This window comes from Diabrotica undecimpunctata, chromosome 2 (genome assembly GCF_040954645.1).
Source record: "Diabrotica undecimpunctata isolate CICGRU chromosome 2, icDiaUnde3, whole genome shotgun sequence".
Taxonomy (NCBI): domain Eukaryota; kingdom Metazoa; phylum Arthropoda; class Insecta; order Coleoptera; family Chrysomelidae; genus Diabrotica; species Diabrotica undecimpunctata.
The window spans coordinates 11,532,622-11,552,468 of NC_092804.1; the positions used below are offsets into that span (position 1 = coordinate 11,532,622).

Genomic DNA, 19,847 nt, shown 5'->3' on the forward strand with positions numbered 1-19,847 from the left:
TTGGTTAAAATTGTAGAAGGGCCCATAGAACAAACTAATGGTGACTTTCCATCCCTCTTATGCCTCAAAGTACTACGAGGAACTCCATGAATTTTTGCTGCCGTGGCCGCTGGGATTCCCTTTTTCACGTCCTCTAGGGCTTTGGCCAATTGCTCGTTCGAATAATTCCTTTTAGGTGCCATTTCTGGAATGAACAAAATACTTGTAATACCAAATATTAATGTAACGAATGATTGCCACTTTAGAACCAGTCATTGCCACCACTGGCAATAATTGGTAAAAGTAAAGTTTTTGCAATAAAAAAAAATAGTGGCAACACCGTAATTTTAAATAGTAAATGTACACATTAAATAATGAATTAAAAATCACCCAAACCAATAATGGCCACTTGTGACAATGACTGGTATTCATAAAATATTTTGTAACCAGTCATTGCCAGGTACATTTCTTTAGAAATATGTACCCTTAACTGAATTTAAACAGTAGAGTATTTAAGAGGAGCACATGTGTATTGGTTCATTGGTGCATTGGTTAAGTATTACTAAGTACTCGTTTTCGTTTGCCTAATTTGTTGGCTTTCTTTATTTCTTGATAGAATTGTTCTACATCCTCATCTTCGTAATCTGATGGCAGTTCATAAATCTTAATGATTTTGCATATGTACCGTTGATTAATTTGGATGTCTACTGATATTGTCAGAGTACGAAGAGAAATGGTAAGGGCAGCGTTCTTAAAATTCGGGCTATTATTACGTGACAGAAATATAAATACTGCACTGAGACTGAGGTTTGTTGAATTTTACGTCTGGCCCCAACTACTATACTGGATAGAAACGAGGACATTAAAGACGCTAATAGTTCAAAGCCTGTGAGCTTTGGATGCACTGGAGAATGCTGAGCATTCTATAGATGGCTAGAATTACTAATGAGGAAGTACTGTAAAGAATGGGTCGGGAAAAAATTGTTAAGAACAATAAAGGTACCCAAAACCACATGTTGCTATATTGCAGGTCATCATGCAGAGTAGAGTAAATAGGAAAAGAATAATAGGTAGAAAGAAAGTCATGGCTGCAAAATATTCGGGACTAATAAACTTGGATTACAAAATTACCTTGAAAATGAAAACACAATAGATGAGAATTTAACAGCTAGCGAGCAATGGGATATATATATAGAAGAACAATTAAGGAAGCGGCACGTGACGTTCCAGAACCAGAACAACCCATTCTACGCAACGGTTGGTTCGATTATGAATGTGAAGATATGACTACAAGAAAAAAATATGCATATAAACTTATGCAACAAAAAAAACACGAGATAAGGAGCAAATGTACAAAAAACTCAGGAAGAAGCAAAAACGGGTGCATCGAAAAAAAAAGCGGAAAACTGGACTATGCAAGAGCATAACTCTTCTGAACACAATATACAAAATATTCTCCAACACCCTGTACAGCCGTTTGAGTACGTACGTGGAAGAACTCCTTGGTGAACTCAAAGCGGTATTAGGCCAGTTAGGTCAACAATTGACCAGATTTTTGTGCTACGTCAAATCTTAGAAAAAACATGAATTTAACATCGATGCGTGGTGATTTGATCTCTTTGGGAACTTGAAGTTAGCGTACGATAGCGTCCTAAGATGTAAATTATGTGAAGCCATGAATGAACTTAACATTTCCCATAAATTAATAATACTTGTAAAAACAACTATGAGTAAAGTGATCTACAGAGTACAACAATCTGTCACAAGCCTTTGAAACAATGCAGGCTTACGACAGGGAAATGCGCTGGCGTGTATTCTCTTTAATATAGCGTTAGAAAAGATTATAAGAGATCCCAAGTTACACAACAGGGAACAATAAGTCAACTTAGATTATGGCTTACGATGACGATTTGGATTTGATCGCTCGCACCACACGAGGACTTACAGTTTACAGACTTACAGGTTTCCAACTACTTGACGGCCGCACAAAGTATGGGTGAAGTGAATAAGTTCTCTGGGTTCTCTCGTAAAACGCGATAATGACACATCTGAAGTAAAATGAAGATTACTGCTAGCGAACAAATGTTATTTTGGATTAAAATTGTAAGCTAAAAAACCAAACTAACAATACATAGAACACTCATCCTACCGGCGATATAATTTCGAATTGTACGAGAAGTATAAAGAAATATTTAATATACTCGGTTCACTATTCCCAGTCCGAACTTTCTAGTGAATTCAGTAATTTTTTTGCGAAGTTAGTTACTTTTTGACAGACTAAAAGTGGCTGGAAATTACTATACAACCAAGCACACGCACTCATAGCCAATATTAATAGTAAACTAACTAAATAGTAAATAAAATAGAACTTTGCGAATTACCGACAATAAATATTTATGTTAAATTATAACAACTAAAATATATTTTTTAAATATATACTACCCAAAATTTGATGTGTTTAGTATACACTTCCACTATTTAGAATAATTCTTCTTTTTTTAAACAAAGTAGTATGCAATAGTAGGATACTTTAGCTATTAATACTGAGAAGTAGGAATTGTTGTGTTGTAGTTTTCCGACAATGAATCTGTCAAAATATGCCCGAGCTAAGCTAATGGAGTTTAGTAGAGGTGTAATATCTTTTACAAAAATAGGTAGGCTTAGATGGGCTGGACATGTGTCAAGAGCAAATGAAAATTACCCACCCAGACGAACCCTATTAGCGGCACCAGTAGGAAATAGGAGTAGAGGTCGACAAAGACTGAGATAAAGGGACGGTGTGGGAGGACGCGAGGCAGAACAGAAACGACTGGTGAAATAGACAGGGGAAGGTCGAGGCTCAACAAGGCTGTAGCAGCACTGATGATGATGATGATGATGAACAAACATGGATGTAGAAGAATTATTCCACGTTGCTAAGGACAGAAAAACTTTTAGAAATGTGGTCGCAACCTCTATTCAAGATGATATGTGGTCAAGATGACTTATGTTAATATATTCAATATAGCATTGTATTGTGTGATTTTGGATGCTACTTTTTTGTGAATCAGGATGTTCCTTTGTAGAACAGTTGGTATCTGCTTTTTAATAGAATACATTGTTTTTCTTTTCGTCGTACTTCTTACGCAGAAAAATATAATATTTTCTAAATATATTTTAATTTTCCTTGGTCCACCCGGTTTATTCCCTTAGATCAACAAATAATCACTCTTTTGGGACTGTAATACATACATGAATCGTGACATTGAACTGTTAAATAATTTTTAATTTTATGTACAAACTTTCAGTCACCAAATACATGTGCTAATCCGCAGTAACAACACGTTTTTTAAAGTATAACTTTTGAATGATCTGTTATTAATAATAGATGATTCAAATGTAATAATAGTTAGTTCAAAAATTTATTTTTCATAATATAAATTCAAGATAATAATTAAAAAACATTATTCCAAGAAACTTCAAGAAATAAAAATTTTGTTTTACAATTGGTTGTTTATTCCCAACTAGATATTTGATAAAGAATATTCAAACTTCAAACATGTGCAGTGAGAACTTAAAGAGAGTGCGATAATATCAAACTGTAGATTGAGAACGCCTTCTTTAAAGAGTGTTAAACAAATAACAATATTTAATGAAGTAATGAAGAAAATCTATTGCCATCACTTCTATTTTTAACTCATAACAATAAAAGTGTATCTCATTTGGTTGGTCTACGTTTCAGCAATGTATTGGTGAGTAAATTTTGGACGTTTTGCAAAAAAACAATATATTTCGATAATGTCTTCAGTTTTTCTAAAAGCAGTAGGTGGTTTACATTGTCAAATCACTGACTGATTGACTGTCTGAGATCTAAATACAATGTAGCAGTCTATTGCCTTCCTCCGCCAAGCACGTATTCCCATATTTCTCATATTTTCATCGATATTATTAAGGAACCTTGTTCTGGTTCTTCCTCTTCTTCTCTGGCCAATGGGTCTGTCAAGGAGCGTTATTCTAGTTAGATCAGTTTGTTCCATCCCCTACCAACCATGCATGCAGACAAAGATATCATGGATTTATGTTGTCTGCTTTGTCTACAATATATTCTTTTATCATACTAGCTGCCACATGATTTATTTCCCGATATACACAGACCAGGCTCCCGTTACCCTTAGCACCATGTCCAGATTAATTGCCAGTTTTGATCTCGACAGCAAAATCTTCACGATGATTTCCATTTGTGTTAGTCTGTTGCTTATTTCGCGTATAGCTTGTCCTAGTGTAGTTCGAGACATTCGGAACCTGTAGACTTATAAGATGTTGCACCAATTTAACTGTATAACTAGAATTCGTATCTGTGGATGCCAATCTTTTGACTACGAACTTAAGTTTCTGTCCATCGTGGTATTACTCACTCCCTCGTTTACAATTACAATTTTTTTTCCAAGTGTTTAATCTCATCCAACAATAACTGATTCCTTATTTGTAGAAGATTGTTTTTTTCCTTACTTCGCGTAATTATTCATTTAAATACTAATGTTACACTAATATTCTCCACCAAACTTATGGAGAAATTTATTTAGGGCAGAATAATGATGATGAAGGATTTAATTTTTTGATCGGACTCTCTTAAATTTTGTAACATGATTTTATTTCCGTTTTCTAGGATTTTCCCTTTTACCCGACTCAGCACAACTTTGTGATAAACGAAAGGCATATTTTGTCTACATTATACCTACTACACACGATTTATTACAGCACTTCATTATAATTTTTTTTATTTTCTCTAAACAGACTTAATTAAATTAATTACTATTTAACTGGGAATAAGCCACAATTAAAGGTTAAAATACGTTTATTGACGTTTCAATTTCCACTTCGGAAATCGTTCTCAAAATACAAACATTAGTAAATTAAACAAATTTTGTTTTTGTTACTTAGTGAAAAATTCTTCTAATAATTTAATTTTATCTGACTTATCTATATTGACAATTCAGACATACATTATACATTTTAAAGTAGACGACTTTAAAATGATATTGCCAATATTGTTGAGTTGCGTTCCTGGGACGACTTTACTTATAAGATAGTTCATTCGATTACATGAAATCAACTTTAACTTGAGAATATCCGTCAGAAAAGATCATAACATGTAATTCGTCTTTAAAAAGACAAATACATGCCATGATGACAGTAAAATTCTCCTGTTAGTGATTCCATAGTAAATTATGAGGGAAAAACCAGGAAAAAAACCTCATAATACTATCCCGACATGGTAAGTATTTGATCTTGCATTTATTTTACCTTCAATAAATACCAAATTCCGATTTTATATGTTTGTTATTTAAAAAATATAAATGATGTATTCTCTATATGTTACTGACTTACCAATACTGGTATTTTCTTTTTAATAACTTCCTCTTTCAATATGGGTAACCAGATCCTACTACATTCTGCCGAGGAATTCGCGACACAATTGGTCTCATTTAGCATAATTAGAGCCGCTTCTTTGATTTTTCTCTTTTTACCATCCGTTTCTTTTAGGACTATATTTGAATCATTCCATTGAACCCTATGTTCATTATCCCATGCATGTTTACATATTTGAGATCTATCAAATTCTCTATTTTTAATATAGGATTGATGTTCACTTATTCTAACATTTAATGGCCTTGATGTTTCACCTAAATAAAACTGATCGCATTCACAAGGTATTTTATAAATGCAATTCTTTGTCCTTTCTTGTTCATTGTTAGGTTTGGTTTTGGACAAAATAGATCTCAACGTGTTTGTTGTTTTGAATGTTGTTGAAATGTTGAATTTATTTCCTATCCTTTTAAGCTTTTCCGATAATCCTTTTATATATGGTATTGTTATTTTCCTCGTATTATCCCTTGTATATGTTGTAGGATCTCGTTCTAAGTTGTTTTGTTCTATTCGATCTATTGTTGAAAATTCCTTATTTATAAACGATAAAGGATAATCATTTTTTAATAAAACAGATGTTAACAAATGTTTCTCCTCCATATATTCTCAAGTTAAAGTTGATGTCATGTAATCGAATGAACTATCTTATAAGTAAAGTCGTCCCAGGAACGCAACTCAACAATATTGGCAATATCATTTTAAAGTCGTCTACTTTAAAATGTATAATGTATGTCTGAATTGTCAATATTGATAAGTCAGATAAAATTAAATTATTAGAAGAATTTTTCACTAAGTAACAAAAACAAAATTTGTTTAATTTACTAATGTTTGTATTTTGAGAACGATTTCCGAAGTGGAAATTGAAACGTCAATAAACGTATTTTAACCTTTAATTGTGGCTTATTCCCAGTTAAATAGTAATTAATTTAAAATGCCACAAGAAAATAGCTTCAGAACAAGACTTAATTAACAAACCGTCCTGATCGCCCGCCATCTTTAAGGGCATAGGCACAAAATGTTGCCTGTCAAAATGTTCAATGCGTTTTAAATGTATTCATTTTTTCCGAATCCTAAGAAAACTAATAAGTATTTTTGAAAAATTTAAACGCAGAATGAAAGATTGCATTATTACCGAGGACCGAAAGTCCCTTAGAATAACCAAAAAGTTTCTTTTGAATGCGATATTTAAAATTAAAAGTCACACTAAATTTTCTCTTTTCTTTTCACCCTTGTAACTTATTAAAATATACATTATAGAGGTTTTGAGGGACTTTCATCCCTCGGTAATAACGTAATCTTTCATTCTGCGTTTCAATTTTTCAAATATATTTATTAGTTTTCTCAAGATTCTAAAAAAATGAATACATTCAAAACACATTGAACGTTTTGAATTTTGCGCCCATGCCTTTGTTTTCATGTATACATGGTGTGACATAACATTATAACGTTATTTACTTAAACACTTATTTGTTGTCGCAGACTTTAATTTTTCGTTTTTTTTTGCAGGGTGTTCAAGAAGAGTTCCCCGAATGGAAAGATTACAGTATATTTAGGTAAAAGAGATTTCGTCGACCACATATCATGCGTTGATCCTATAGATGGCGTTGTGTTAATAGATCCTGACTATGTAAAAGACAGAAGAGTATTTGGACATGTACTCGCCGCATTTAGGTAAGTAAGACTCTTTACTCATCACATTTAAGTAACTATGGGAACTGTATGTAATATCTTCTTCCTAGATATAGGTAGATCATATTTTCAGACTCTTTATGATTTAGGTGTTTGATCAAAATTTTGTTTGGTGCGTACAAATTATCGATTTGTGGTTTTACAAAAACATTTTTTATTAAATGACTAAAGCATATATTTATTGGCGCGAGAGGGAATTGGCACCGATTAGACGGGACTTGTAATATTGTCAATTCTTGTTTAAAATCCCTAACGCTTTTCTGAACGGAATATTTACTTTTAAAACAATATGAAGTTTTTATAGGCTCTGTAGGTCATTCTTATAATCATCGACCTCTGCATCTGAGATGACAGATTCTTGACGAACAATTCACTGAATTATTCGTCTGACATTTTTTCTAACTTCAATTAACTAAAATACTCTAAAATCTAAAATCTCTTCTTACCTAAAATAAAATACACTGTGAGTTCCAGTAGGCTTCAACCGAAACTACTTGTATACGCCCCTCCGGACAGACATTTTTAAAGTAAACTAGCGGACCCGACAGACTTCGTTCTGTCAAATAGATTTGGAATGTGGCAGTTTATTTCTTTAATTCTCGTGAACAGAACTGTCACCATGATGATAGGGCGGTGTGTGAGGGCCAGCTCGAGTGTCCTAAGTATCTTCGCTTCCACGAACTTTGGTCACCCTTTTGGACCCACTAAAAACCCCGACTGGGATGTCTGCCAGAGGGTTTCAAACTAAGAGTGGAACAACCTGAAAAATAATCTAAAGGGATAGTGGGAACCTAAACGTAACAAATATTTTATAAAGTGGGTACTTCAATGACAAAACATAGAGGTAATTAATTATTTATTATTATTATTATTATTATTAACATAGAGTTAATAACCGATGTAATAAAGAATAATGAAATAAAACGTATATAAGTATTTTCAGTAATCGCTTTATTGTAAATCAAGTGAATCATAATTATTAACAAAAATCGGTTTTATTTTTATTGTAGTGCTTTATGGTATACAATGTTTTTTATTTGATTACCTAGTGAATATACAAACAAATCTGATGGTTTTCCAACACGGGATCAGGCAACATACAATTGACCATGTGAGAAAGATGGGTTTTCTAGATTAATACCACAAACACCTAATGATTGTCCCTGGGACTTATTTATGGTCATAGCAAAAGCAAGCCGCACTGGAAGCTGTAGTCGTTTAAATTCAAATAGTACATCAGTCGGAATCATTGGGATGCGTGGTATCAAAACTTCTTCTCCTTTATACTTTCCTTTCAGTATAGTTGCTTCTATCACCTTGTTCAATAATTTTTTTATCGCTAACCGTGTGCCGTTGCAAAGACGCGATTGGTTGATATTTCTTAACATTATAACTACCGATCCAACCTTCAATTGAAGATTGTGAGGTGGCAATCCTGGTATATCTAGCGAGTTTAAAAATTCAGGCGGATAGTTGACGACATCGTCTTGGTTAGTAGCCGAATCAACTGATTTATATATCCTCAATTCGCCTGTAATTGGTTCTTGAATTTTGAAATTTACTTCATTTACATCTATGTTTTAGCACATTTGCAGCCAATATAGCCTGTTCGCTAAACCAATCATGGTTTCTGTAATTTTGAGCAACATCTGGAAACACCTTTTGAATAAGTTCATCTTTTGATCGAGTTAACTGACAAAAACTTTGAGGAAAGTTAATGCAACCAGTTAAGGTGTCTATAGGAAATTTGTCATTACCAATTTCAATGACTTGTTTAGAGAATATGTCCTCAGATTGGTCATTTTGCAACTCGACACGCATATTCTTGCTTAAGTGTAATACATTGACATGTTTCCACAAGTTGGAGGACTTTAAACATGCATTGAGTTCATCAGCTGGCGTTGATCGTGGAATCACTGACAATGTTTAACGAAAATCTCCTGCTAATAAAATCATTGCACCACCAATTGGGTTATGATTGCTACGTAGATCTTGTAAGGTTCTATCTAAAGCCTCCAAAGATTTTTTATGTGCCATGGTGCATTCATCCCAAACAATCAATTCACATTGCTGCAAAACCTTTGCCATTGCACAGTTCTTCGAAATGTTTCAGGTTTGAGTTTCATTGCTTTGCATGTTTAATGGAAATTTTAGTGCTGAATGGGCTGTTCGACCACATTCAAGCAAAGTTGCTGCGATTCCCGACGAAGCGAGTGCAAGTGCAATTTTATTTTGTGAGCGAATTGTTGCTAATATCAATGAAATCAAAAAAGTTTTTCCTGTACCACCAGGTGCATCTAAGAAGTAAATCCCCACCTGTTTTATCATTTGTTACTTTCATAAGTGTATCAAATACATACTTCTGTTGTTCATTTCAATAGTGGAAGATTTGTTTGAATTAATTCTTTCAAAGTGTTCACCGGACCGAACAGACCGCTCCGAAAATATTTGTATGGGAAAAAGGAAAAGGCTGTTTTAGGGTTTTTCCGGAAATTATTCTAATTTTTCTCGCCGTAAAAACCATTCTTAGACTTCAAGGAACATTTTAAAAAAAGAATTGTTGAGGTTGGTCCATGCGTTGTTGAGTTATGCGCTTACCAACACAATTTGCGATTCATTTTTATACTATAGATGCTATCTCTACTCATGCAAAGTATACTCTATTTCGTAATATCTGTAATATAAATAACTTACCAGCCATTATTTATAACTATTTATTGTTTATCAATCACGCACACAATAACCAAATTTATGCATCAATCTCTCTGTGACTTTTTGTTCATCGACCCTTCGCCAACGAAAAAAACGCGTGAAAGACTGCTGTTAAATTTCGAGTATAATGAGAATGGTTATAGGCAGCACATTATACAGGTAGATTTACCGTGGCACCTTTGGAACTTTAGGTAAAAAATTATTCATTTATAGGTATAGGTTTCGAAGCGATATCATAGGGACGCACAGGGTTAAGTTAAAATCTCGTCTCCTAAGTCTAAATTGTACTCGTAGAATTGACGCAAAGTAATTTATTTTTACTTTATTTTCTTATGATATTATATAGTTCTAGAATCATATACTGTCTTTTATTATTACTCTTTTTATCTGGATACTATTAACTTCAACTAAAATAAATACGTATAAATATTAGAATTGGTCAATGTGGATTTAAACCTCTACTTTATCTGGAAGGAAGTGACATCAATCTTACGTTGAAATAACCACAATTTTACTTGTTTTGCGTACATTATCTATAAAAATAAAGCTATGTCTTGATCTAGTTTTTTATTTAAATTTACGTATTTTTGATTACATTATCTGTAAAAAAAACATAATTTTTGAGGTATTAACATACATTTCCTCTTTCCTTGATCCTCTTGATATTTCTTTATCAAAAATGCTTAGGTATCCTTAGTAACCAAAAGAGTCAGAAATCATTTTTCAAGAATCTTTGGAAGATGTGAACAATAGTATTGTGATAAAAAGCTTTTGTTTCTCCTGCTAAACATGGTAGTATGGCTTTAATATCTTTATTTTTTTCGGTAGACAATGGCACAGAGGTTTTCTTCATCTTGATTTCCAACTCCTCAAAATCCTCCTTTTCTGATGTTACTCGAATCATAGTAGCCGAAGATATCTGCAAGTTTTCAGTGCTTATCATGGATTTAGCTTGATTCATGCAGTCAAAAAAATTTGTAGTATTCACTACTAAGAACAGATTTTTCTTTCCAGCATTAGCAATAATTTCAATGAGGTCTTTTGGTATAAGCGTCTTGGCATGCTTCTTTGCTTTCTCTATAATGCCAAAATCGCGATCACACGCGAGAAAGGTATATCCTTTCACTGGAAATTTATGAGTAATTTCTGAAAAGAAATCTTTTGCAATCAACACGAGATACATACAAGTAAAGCCTGGTTCTTATTTTAACCACCACAATTATCTACCAGAGAATTAGCTTTTGCTTATCTGTAGTGAATCCTATTTCGCTACTGGTAAAAAACCTGTACAGACAAGCTATCTCGTTAGACCCCCTTTACCAGACAGTTTCATTCCAGAAGAGCATGATGCCTCTTCCTTCGTCTTCTAAATGAATGCCCATATTAATACAGGGTATGAGTTATGAGGTTTATAAAACCGTTTTTAGGTGGTGATTTTAAAAGTTCATTATTGTTATTATTTTTCAAAGGTTAAGAAATATTACTAACAGTAGACACACTTGGGTTTAAGGCTGTTGCAACACTGTAAAATACATAAGAAAACATTGTAAAACAAAATTATATATTCTAAATTCTTAAACTTACATCTCTTACAGCAGTTAATGGCAATAAAGGCCCACCGTTATTTCGTTCTTATTGACAATAATCTATTAAAGAAGAAACAAGCTCTTTGCAACGACCGTCGAGTTGTTTTGGCATTTTTTAAATACAATTCACAATAATCAGTTTATTTAAACTATATATTGCGAATCAATTTAAACAAACAATATTCTTACTATAAGATTGTAAATTATTGAGAATACAGTAAACATTTTTAAAAAATTTTAAAATAAAAAAAATATTTTTGGCTATTTAATTATTATTATAATTCTAAAATTATCAATGTAATCACGATTACATTTTTCTTTATAATTCCATGTTGACGCCTGTGAAAGATCGAGCAGCTCCGTATGGGTGTTGTATTATTAGCTGTGTTAGGAAAATTTTAACTCTAAGGTTGATGTTATGGAAATTTTAACTACAAGTGACGTCAGTTTGTATAAACCGTGGCGCCACCTTAAAGTTGTATTAAAAAAACTCTAACATACCAACATTTAAAAATTCCTCCCAGAAGGTTATTATATACGTGGAGATCGCCACAAAATGACCAATATTGTTATAAATCAAATATTTTCATCCTGATTAACTAGAGATTTAGAAATTCTATGCTATTACTGAAACATAGCCTGGAGCTGATTAAGTCAGATAACAATCTCTTCGTCGCCACAATACAACTAAAACAAGTTCGCCAAACAAATATTAACATTTGAAAGATGAAAATCTGAAAGACAAAACACAAAATCATATACGAAAGTCTTTAAATACTACATGAAGTTAATGAGGATATTAGGGCAGTATCTACGATCAAAAGAAACAAAGAAAAATGTATGAATGGTAGACGAAATTCTAGTTATGATGGAAAAGAGTCGCAAATCTAAAGTTACTATTTGACAGTATAGTCTATTCATTCAGCTTGGAATATTTTGACAGATTCTTAGTCGGAAACTGATGACACAAAAATCCCTACCTCTCAGTTTTAACAGCTTAAACAAATTTACTGTTGCTGACTTCTTTCATAAAAAAAAAAGAAGAATCATCACGAATAATGGGCGTGTATATTCATTGATTTTCATTAAAAACGTTCCATTTGTAAATACTAATCTACAAACGGCTATAAAATTTCAAAAATAAACGTTTGTTTTAATTGATTTAATTTATAGACTAAGGGCCGATTGTTCGAACGCTAATCAAAACTTGATTGTAATCAAATATTTAATTAAAATCAAATACGTCACATTTTGAGGTTATGTTATGCTGATTTATTTTATTCAATTTTATTATTTTACGTTTTAATTTAAAATAAACCATAATTGAACTCTTTCTAATGTTAATTTCATGTTTTTATTTACAAATCAATAATAATAATAATAAGCATTTTTTAATAATTTTGATAGCTGCTGTGACGTATTTGATTGTAATTAGATATTTGATTATAATCAAGTTTTGATTAGCTTTCGAACAATCGGCCCTAAGGGGCCTTTCTCTTTTCTTCTTCTTTTTTTGCTTGAAATTAGGAAATAGGAAATCCTTCGCCTTCCTGTTCCTCGTTTTACTTCTAGCCCCACGATAAGGACATATATCCATTAGATTAGAGAAGTGCCTGGTTTATTAGGGAGTGATCAATTTCATTTTTTTGTTGTTCCATCAGGCTGTAACATTTTTTTTTATAATTAAAATATTAAATAATTTTTAATACCGTTACCCCTGTTGCTGAGACGCCCATGGCCGTATTTGCAAATATATACGCGGGTGGTCTTGTTTACCATTAGAACATTTTATTGGAATCTACCGACTTTCCGATCCACGGAATTCTCACGTACGGAGGTCCTACTTATCAAAAGACGTCGCCGAAATAGTATACTTTACGGTAGGGCTTGGATTAATCCTTTCCGGTTCCAGGCGGGTTTCTTTTTGATAAATTTAGTAAACATCGTCGTAAAGTATTTTATAGTATTTTTCTGTAAGAACTGAATCCAAAAGATTTTATATCTCCTCACGTTTCTTCTCGTTACTTCCTATGTCGTTAGAACGTTTTTACCTTCTTAGAAATACATACAGGCTGGCCTGTCGTTTTAAGTGATATCTTTCCTTAGATTTGGTCTCAGAACCTAAATATCTTTCCTTATCTCTTTTCGTTTCTAGGGTTTCTTAATTTTCCCCTTTAACCCCAAAAAGTTAAGATAATCTTATCTTATCTTATCGTTGGTAATTTTACCCATCTATCTTTTTGTTTATTTCTGTATCTTTTCTAATATATCTTGTCCTGTCTTATCTTTACTTATTTCGTCCGTTGGACCCATTCCCGGTTCCAAAAGCTAGTTTCGAACCCACGACTTGCTCTCCACCAACCATCTGGCTGCCGTCCGCAGTGTCTCCATTGGTGACCTTTCTAGCACCACCCAAAAAAAGTTTCCGAGGTTACAAGGCGAAGTTCATGTTATTGTATGGATATTCTTTTTGGGGAAAGGAAGTACTTACAACGACCATGCCCTTGGAAGCTGCAAATTATATTATTCTATTTCCATTATCATTGGTAACATCATGAACACTGCATTTTCTAATGTATATCCTGTATATATATTCTTTCCCTATTTTTGCATTAAGATCTTCCTCCAATTATGATCTTGATGTTTCTGGGACATCTGTCGTAGATGGTCTCTACTTCGTCATAGACTTGATCTTTGACATCCTCTTTTTTTGCCTTCGGTTGACGTGTATACATTTTATGAGACTATTGTTAAAAGACTTTAAGAACAATATGGAGACTACATAATATCAGACAATTATTGTTTATATGTTCTCTTTTTATATTTCCATGGAGGAGATGACAGATTCAATAAAAATTAATTGTTTGTATTCAAATGTTCTTTTTACGAAGTTCTAAAATTCTCACATTCTATTATTTCAGCTTTTATCGATTATAAAATAAAACAAACTTCTCTTATCACTGTTCTTTAAAATATTGCGTACTATTCTACTGGAAATTATTCGTCACGGCTCGTTCTTGTATACATTCAAACAACTCTCTTTACTTTTATCGAGACGCAATTCCAGAATGTCGGCAATATAGCCTTGAAGTTCAGCTATAAAATTTAACAAGACCTCCCGACGCTTCAAATGCTACATATCAAACCCAAGAAAATAACAGAAAAGCTTGGAAGTTTTCTACTAGTAGATGGGAGTTATTTTTCACTTCGAATATGTACACGATAGTTTTCACGGACACGAACATTCAAGTTTATTGTATATTGGTTTTAAGATGTTATTTGGTTGTTTTTAAATGTTCATAATTCTTAAAAATATATCTTCATCTACGAAAGTTAGGTTATTTTAAATAGAGGAAAGCATTTTAAATGTAAACATAAAACTATACAACTATTTTTCTCCAATATGTATTAATTATGTCAACGGTTTTTGACGTAGGATATTGTGTATTATGTCAATCTTTCTTCTTCATGTGCCGAGCTCGATTATCGAGCGTTGGCATCAAATTGGCTATAGTAATTTTGTTGACGGCAGCTCGGAAAAGAGATGCAGAGGATCTGTTAAACCAATCTCTCAGGTTTCTAAGCCATGACGTTCTTCTTCGACCTGACCCTCTTCTTCCGTCTACCTTGCCTTGTATTATTAAATGGAGTGTATTATATCTCTCTGGGTGGCGTATATATAACATGGCCAAAATATTCAAGTTTGCGATTTTTAACTGTTTTGACGACTTCCGTAACTTTTCGTAGGATTCTCCGATACACCCAGATTTGAGGATTATGTCAATGCAACTTTAAATTACTTTTTTAAAGTTTATTAATTAAATTATCAGTTTGCAGCAGAACATTTACAGATATTCGCATATAATATCATAAAAGAGAAAATTTTGCCGGCAATATTTTCGACCGGTATGAAAGTTTATTGCCTGACAATTTTCGCGAATTTAATTTTGTCAGTTAAATCACGAGACATCAGTCTAGTGACTGACTTCATGTTAAAGGCGTAATTCTCAAGAATTCTTGCTAGTTGCGTTATGGTAGTACATCTTTAAAACGTAAAATTTCTCACCCCTAGGAACTCCGAAATTTTGTCCAAATACAGCTTCTGGACCTCTGCGTGTTGAATGGGAGATTTTCCGAAACCAATTTTTTGATTTTTTCACCTGTCTGGCATCCAAATCTTGATTTTCCGTCTGGATTCATTATATATGTCCAAAGTTGATTACGCCTCAATGACGTTTGTTAAACTGACAATAGAATTACCAGACACGGATCTGTCATAATTTTGTCGCTGAGAAGTCACGGACAGGAAGGAGTTTTGTCAGTAGGAAACGTGTCGTTGCTATGACGTTTTCTATCTATCTATACAGCCCTTGCTGTCCAATTTTGGACATAGGCCTCCTCTTCCTTCTTCCACGTCTCTCTATTGTCATTGGACAATTGTCATCACGTGGTTGCGGATTGTCGGAGGAGAGTCCAGTTGAACGAGAAAATGTTTATACGGGGCCAACTATTGCCATGGCAGTAGACAGCTAAAACATGGCCGACTGCTCGTCATCTGTGGTATCCGGTGAGGGAACTGGCAAAAAACAAGACAGCACGACTGGCCTACACCGTTCACACGGCGCCAATTGTCGCGACAATTGAGATTTCGAGTGGTGGGGGGGCTCACTGGGCGCAGCTCATTGTCCTCAGTCTACTCCCGGAGACAACTGAATTTTGGGCCAATTGTGAGGGCAGTTGGCAAGGCAATTGGCCGGAAGTGTTTAGACGAAGACAATAATTTCATGCCAGTCAGTTGTCTTCTGACAATTGTCTCGCTAATTGTCATCGTGTAAACGCGGCTTAAGTAATGGAAAAAATCAAGCCCTAGGTGACTTGATATGCTGGAGTATCTCCCAAAAATTTTCGTACACATCTGGACGTGGCGTCGAGAGTAGTACAGCTTTATCCATGGTCCTATAGAGATGTTCCTCTCTATATAACATCTATTCTATTTATGCAATTCCAACTTATTGTAAATTTTAGTGAATAATTGTACCTTTTGTCAATTCCCGCTTTGAATTTTTAGTCGCTTTTGGTTCTTTTTGACATTACTGCAAAATTCTCACCACTTAGATAATCCAAGTTCCTTCTTATCTCGCTCATGTTCCATAGATCTATTTCTTTGAGTAAAACACTTTATTTTTTTATATTTAACTATACATTTCTAAAGGTGGGTACGCATATGCGAGCCGAACTGTTCGCGAACTGCTCGTGAGCTGTTCGCGAACAGTTCGTTGAAAATATGTTTATGTTCGACTATCCAATACCCTAAGTATCTAATAACAAACCGAGAATTAATTTACTTCGTTATTCTAAATATTTCGGTATTTTGTTTACATTATCTGGTATTAATTTCTCTCGTTACTTTTGAATAAGCCGCGCTCGTTCAACAATTTTGTTTAACCGAATGATCTCATCGCACACTTAGCAGAAACAATTTATAGTCTCGAACACCGTCCAACATTCTTTGTGTTCGTCACAAAAACCGACAGGCCGTGGTTCCTGACGAGCAACGAACGAACAGCTCGCAAGCGGTTCATCCCGTCGTACAAATAGACGAATATAGCGTTCACAAACGGTTCGCGAACAGTTCTGCTCGCATATGTGTACCCACCTTTAGAGGAACTTGTCTGACAAAAGATATGGTACACTGTTGACAGGTGTAGCAGCCACTTCCGCAAAAGGTTTCTTACATTTGAGATTGGCATTTTGGATGGAGCTTGAATTAAAAGGAAATGCAATCGTGTACTTTCATTTCAACATCTCTTCTTTACGTAAAGAGTGCCAATGACGGTTTTTTTCAAGGGTGAACTGTAGATGTATTGTCGGAATAACAGGTTATTCCTAACATCGTCTAATATCTTCCAGTAAGCTTGGATTTGTCCGTGTGGATGTTGTCTGTCGCCCATCGGACGCGTCCCCAGGTGGTGGATAGGGGAACGCCCTAACCAGTCCTAGGACTGGCGGGTAGGTGGGAAATAAAATACCACCCGTGAACCAAAACAGACTGGCATGGCAACCCAACAGAGTCCCTGGCCCTCCAGGTTGGGGGTTAGGCTAGAGGCTAACAACCTCTTCCTGTAAAAATCATATGTTACGGAACCTCAAGGACTATTAGCCGGACGGAACTTACGACGACGACACTGCAAACGAAAAATGGAATTAAGATTAGGAACATGGAACACCCGAACCCTGTACCGAGCTGGAGCACTCGCATCTCTACTAGACATAGTGAACATGTACAGAGTAGATGTTTTGGCACTGCAGGAAATGCGATGGACGGGAACAGGCATTCTTGATAAGAGAACCCACTCCATATATTACAGCTGCAATGAAAACCAACACATAGATGGAGTGGGATTTATAGTAAACCAAAGAACAAAAGGCCTAGTTATTGATTTTAAAGCCTACAGTCAAAGAATGTGCTATTTACGCTTAAAAGGTAAATTCTTTAATTACAGTTTAATTAATGCACATGCCCCGACCGACGACAAACTAGAAGACATTAAAGAACAGTTTTTCGAAGACCTAGAACAAGCCTACAGAAGATGCCCCAAAAATGACATTAAAATAGTGCTAGGTGACATGAATGCAAGAATAGGACGAGAGCATGTTTTTATGCCGACTATAGGAAGGCATAGCCTACACAACATCAGTAGCGATAATGGATTACGACTGATAAACTTAGCAGCAGCACTGAACATGACCGTCGCTAGCACCTATTTTGAACACAAGAATATACACAAGGTAACCTGGACCTCCCCTGATTTAAGAACAACTAGTCAGATTGATCACATCTTAATAGATTCAAGACACGGAACGGACATAATAAACTGCAGAAGTTATAGAGGCGCAAACATAGACTCAGACCATTGTTTAGTGATCTCAACACTAAGGGCTAGAATTTCAAACTCCAACAAAGAAAAAGAAATAAATAGAAAGAAATGGAATGTACAGAAGCTGAGAGATGCAACTGTTGCAAAACAGTACTGGGAAAATGTTACCAATAGGTTAAGGAATCAAAGTCTAGTCGAAGAAGACCAGAGAGATATAGACTCATTCTGGAACAGGATAAGGGAAGATATTGAGTCAGCAGCACAAGATGAAATAGGAACAGAAACTTGTACCCGAAAAAATCACTGGTTTGACGATGAATGCAAAGACGCAACACAGAAAAAAAATGAAGCCTATGCAAAAATGCTTACCCGCCGAACTAGAACAAGTATAGAGAATTACCAGACAAAGAGAAGAGAAGAAAAGAAAATACACAGAATGAAGAAACGAAACCACTTAAAAAAGGAACTTCAATATATAGTAAACCTCAACAGAGAGAAAGAATTCAGAACATTCTATAAGAAAGTTAACATCAACAGAAAAGAATTTAAGGCAAACACAAATCAATGTAGAAGTTTAAATGGCGATCTCTTAACAACAAGAACAGACGTACTAAACCGATGGACGGAATATTTTAACCAGATACTTAATATAGAGGAAGAAGAAAACCCGGAAGACGAAAGCTGCGAGGTAAGCGGAGCAGACGAGAGGGAGGAGGATCCACCAACGATCCTGGAAGTTAAAGACGCTGTAAACAAACTAGCCAGAAACAAATCACCCGGAATAGATAATCTCCCAGCGGAATTATATAAAGAAGGTGGCCACGATATCATAATAGCCCTACAGCAGCTTATAAAAGAAATATGGATACAGAAGTCCCTTCCCAATGATTGGAATATTGGAATACTTTGCACCATACACAAAAAGGGTGATATCTTTGAATGCTCTAACTATCGAGGAATTACGCTCCTAAATGCAGCGTATAAAATATTCTCCAATATACTATGCCATCGTATGGCACCATATGCAGAGCGAATAATAGGACAATACCAGGCTGGTTTCAGAGGTGGTAAATCAACAATTCATCAGATTTCAACCCTAAGACAAATTCTAGAGAAAACACTGGAATACGGTGTAGACACGCACCACATATTTATAGACTACAAGGCAGCCTACGACTCTGTAAATAGAAGAGAATTGTTTAGAGCAATGATAGACCTAGGAGTACCAAATCAGTTGGTAAGTTTAACCAAACTAACCCTTGAAAAAGTTGAATGCAAAGTACGAATCCAGGGGGAACTCTCTGAACCTTTTAAAACAAATAACGGGCTACGTCAGGGAGACCCACTCTCCTGTATACTATTCAATCTAGCTTTGGAAAAAGTAATACGTACGTCACAAATCACAACTACCGGTTCAATATATAACAAATCTGTGCAAATCTTAGCATATGCTGATGATATCAATATTGTTGGGAGAACGGAAAACGCAGCACGAGAGGCGTACGTAGCATTAAAGGAAGCGGCTACAAAAATGGGTTTAATAATAAACACCAACAAAACAAAATACATGAAAATAGGTACGCAACCACAAACACTA

The 19,847-nt window shown here is 34.6% G+C and overlaps 1 protein-coding gene across 4 annotated transcripts in view; it reads left to right on the forward strand.

The window, feature by feature from the left end:
- The window catches only part of krz (beta-arrestin protein kurtz), a 119,275-nt gene that overhangs the window by 61,285 nt on the left and 38,143 nt on the right, over positions 1-19,847 (forward strand). For all 4 annotated transcript variants that reach the window (XM_072522251.1, XM_072522254.1, XM_072522253.1 and 1 more), the window contains exon 3: positions 6,892-7,056. In XM_072522251.1, coding sequence (XP_072378352.1) covers positions 6,892-7,056 — 165 coding nt within the window. The remainder of the gene's footprint in view (positions 1-6,891; positions 7,057-19,847) is intronic.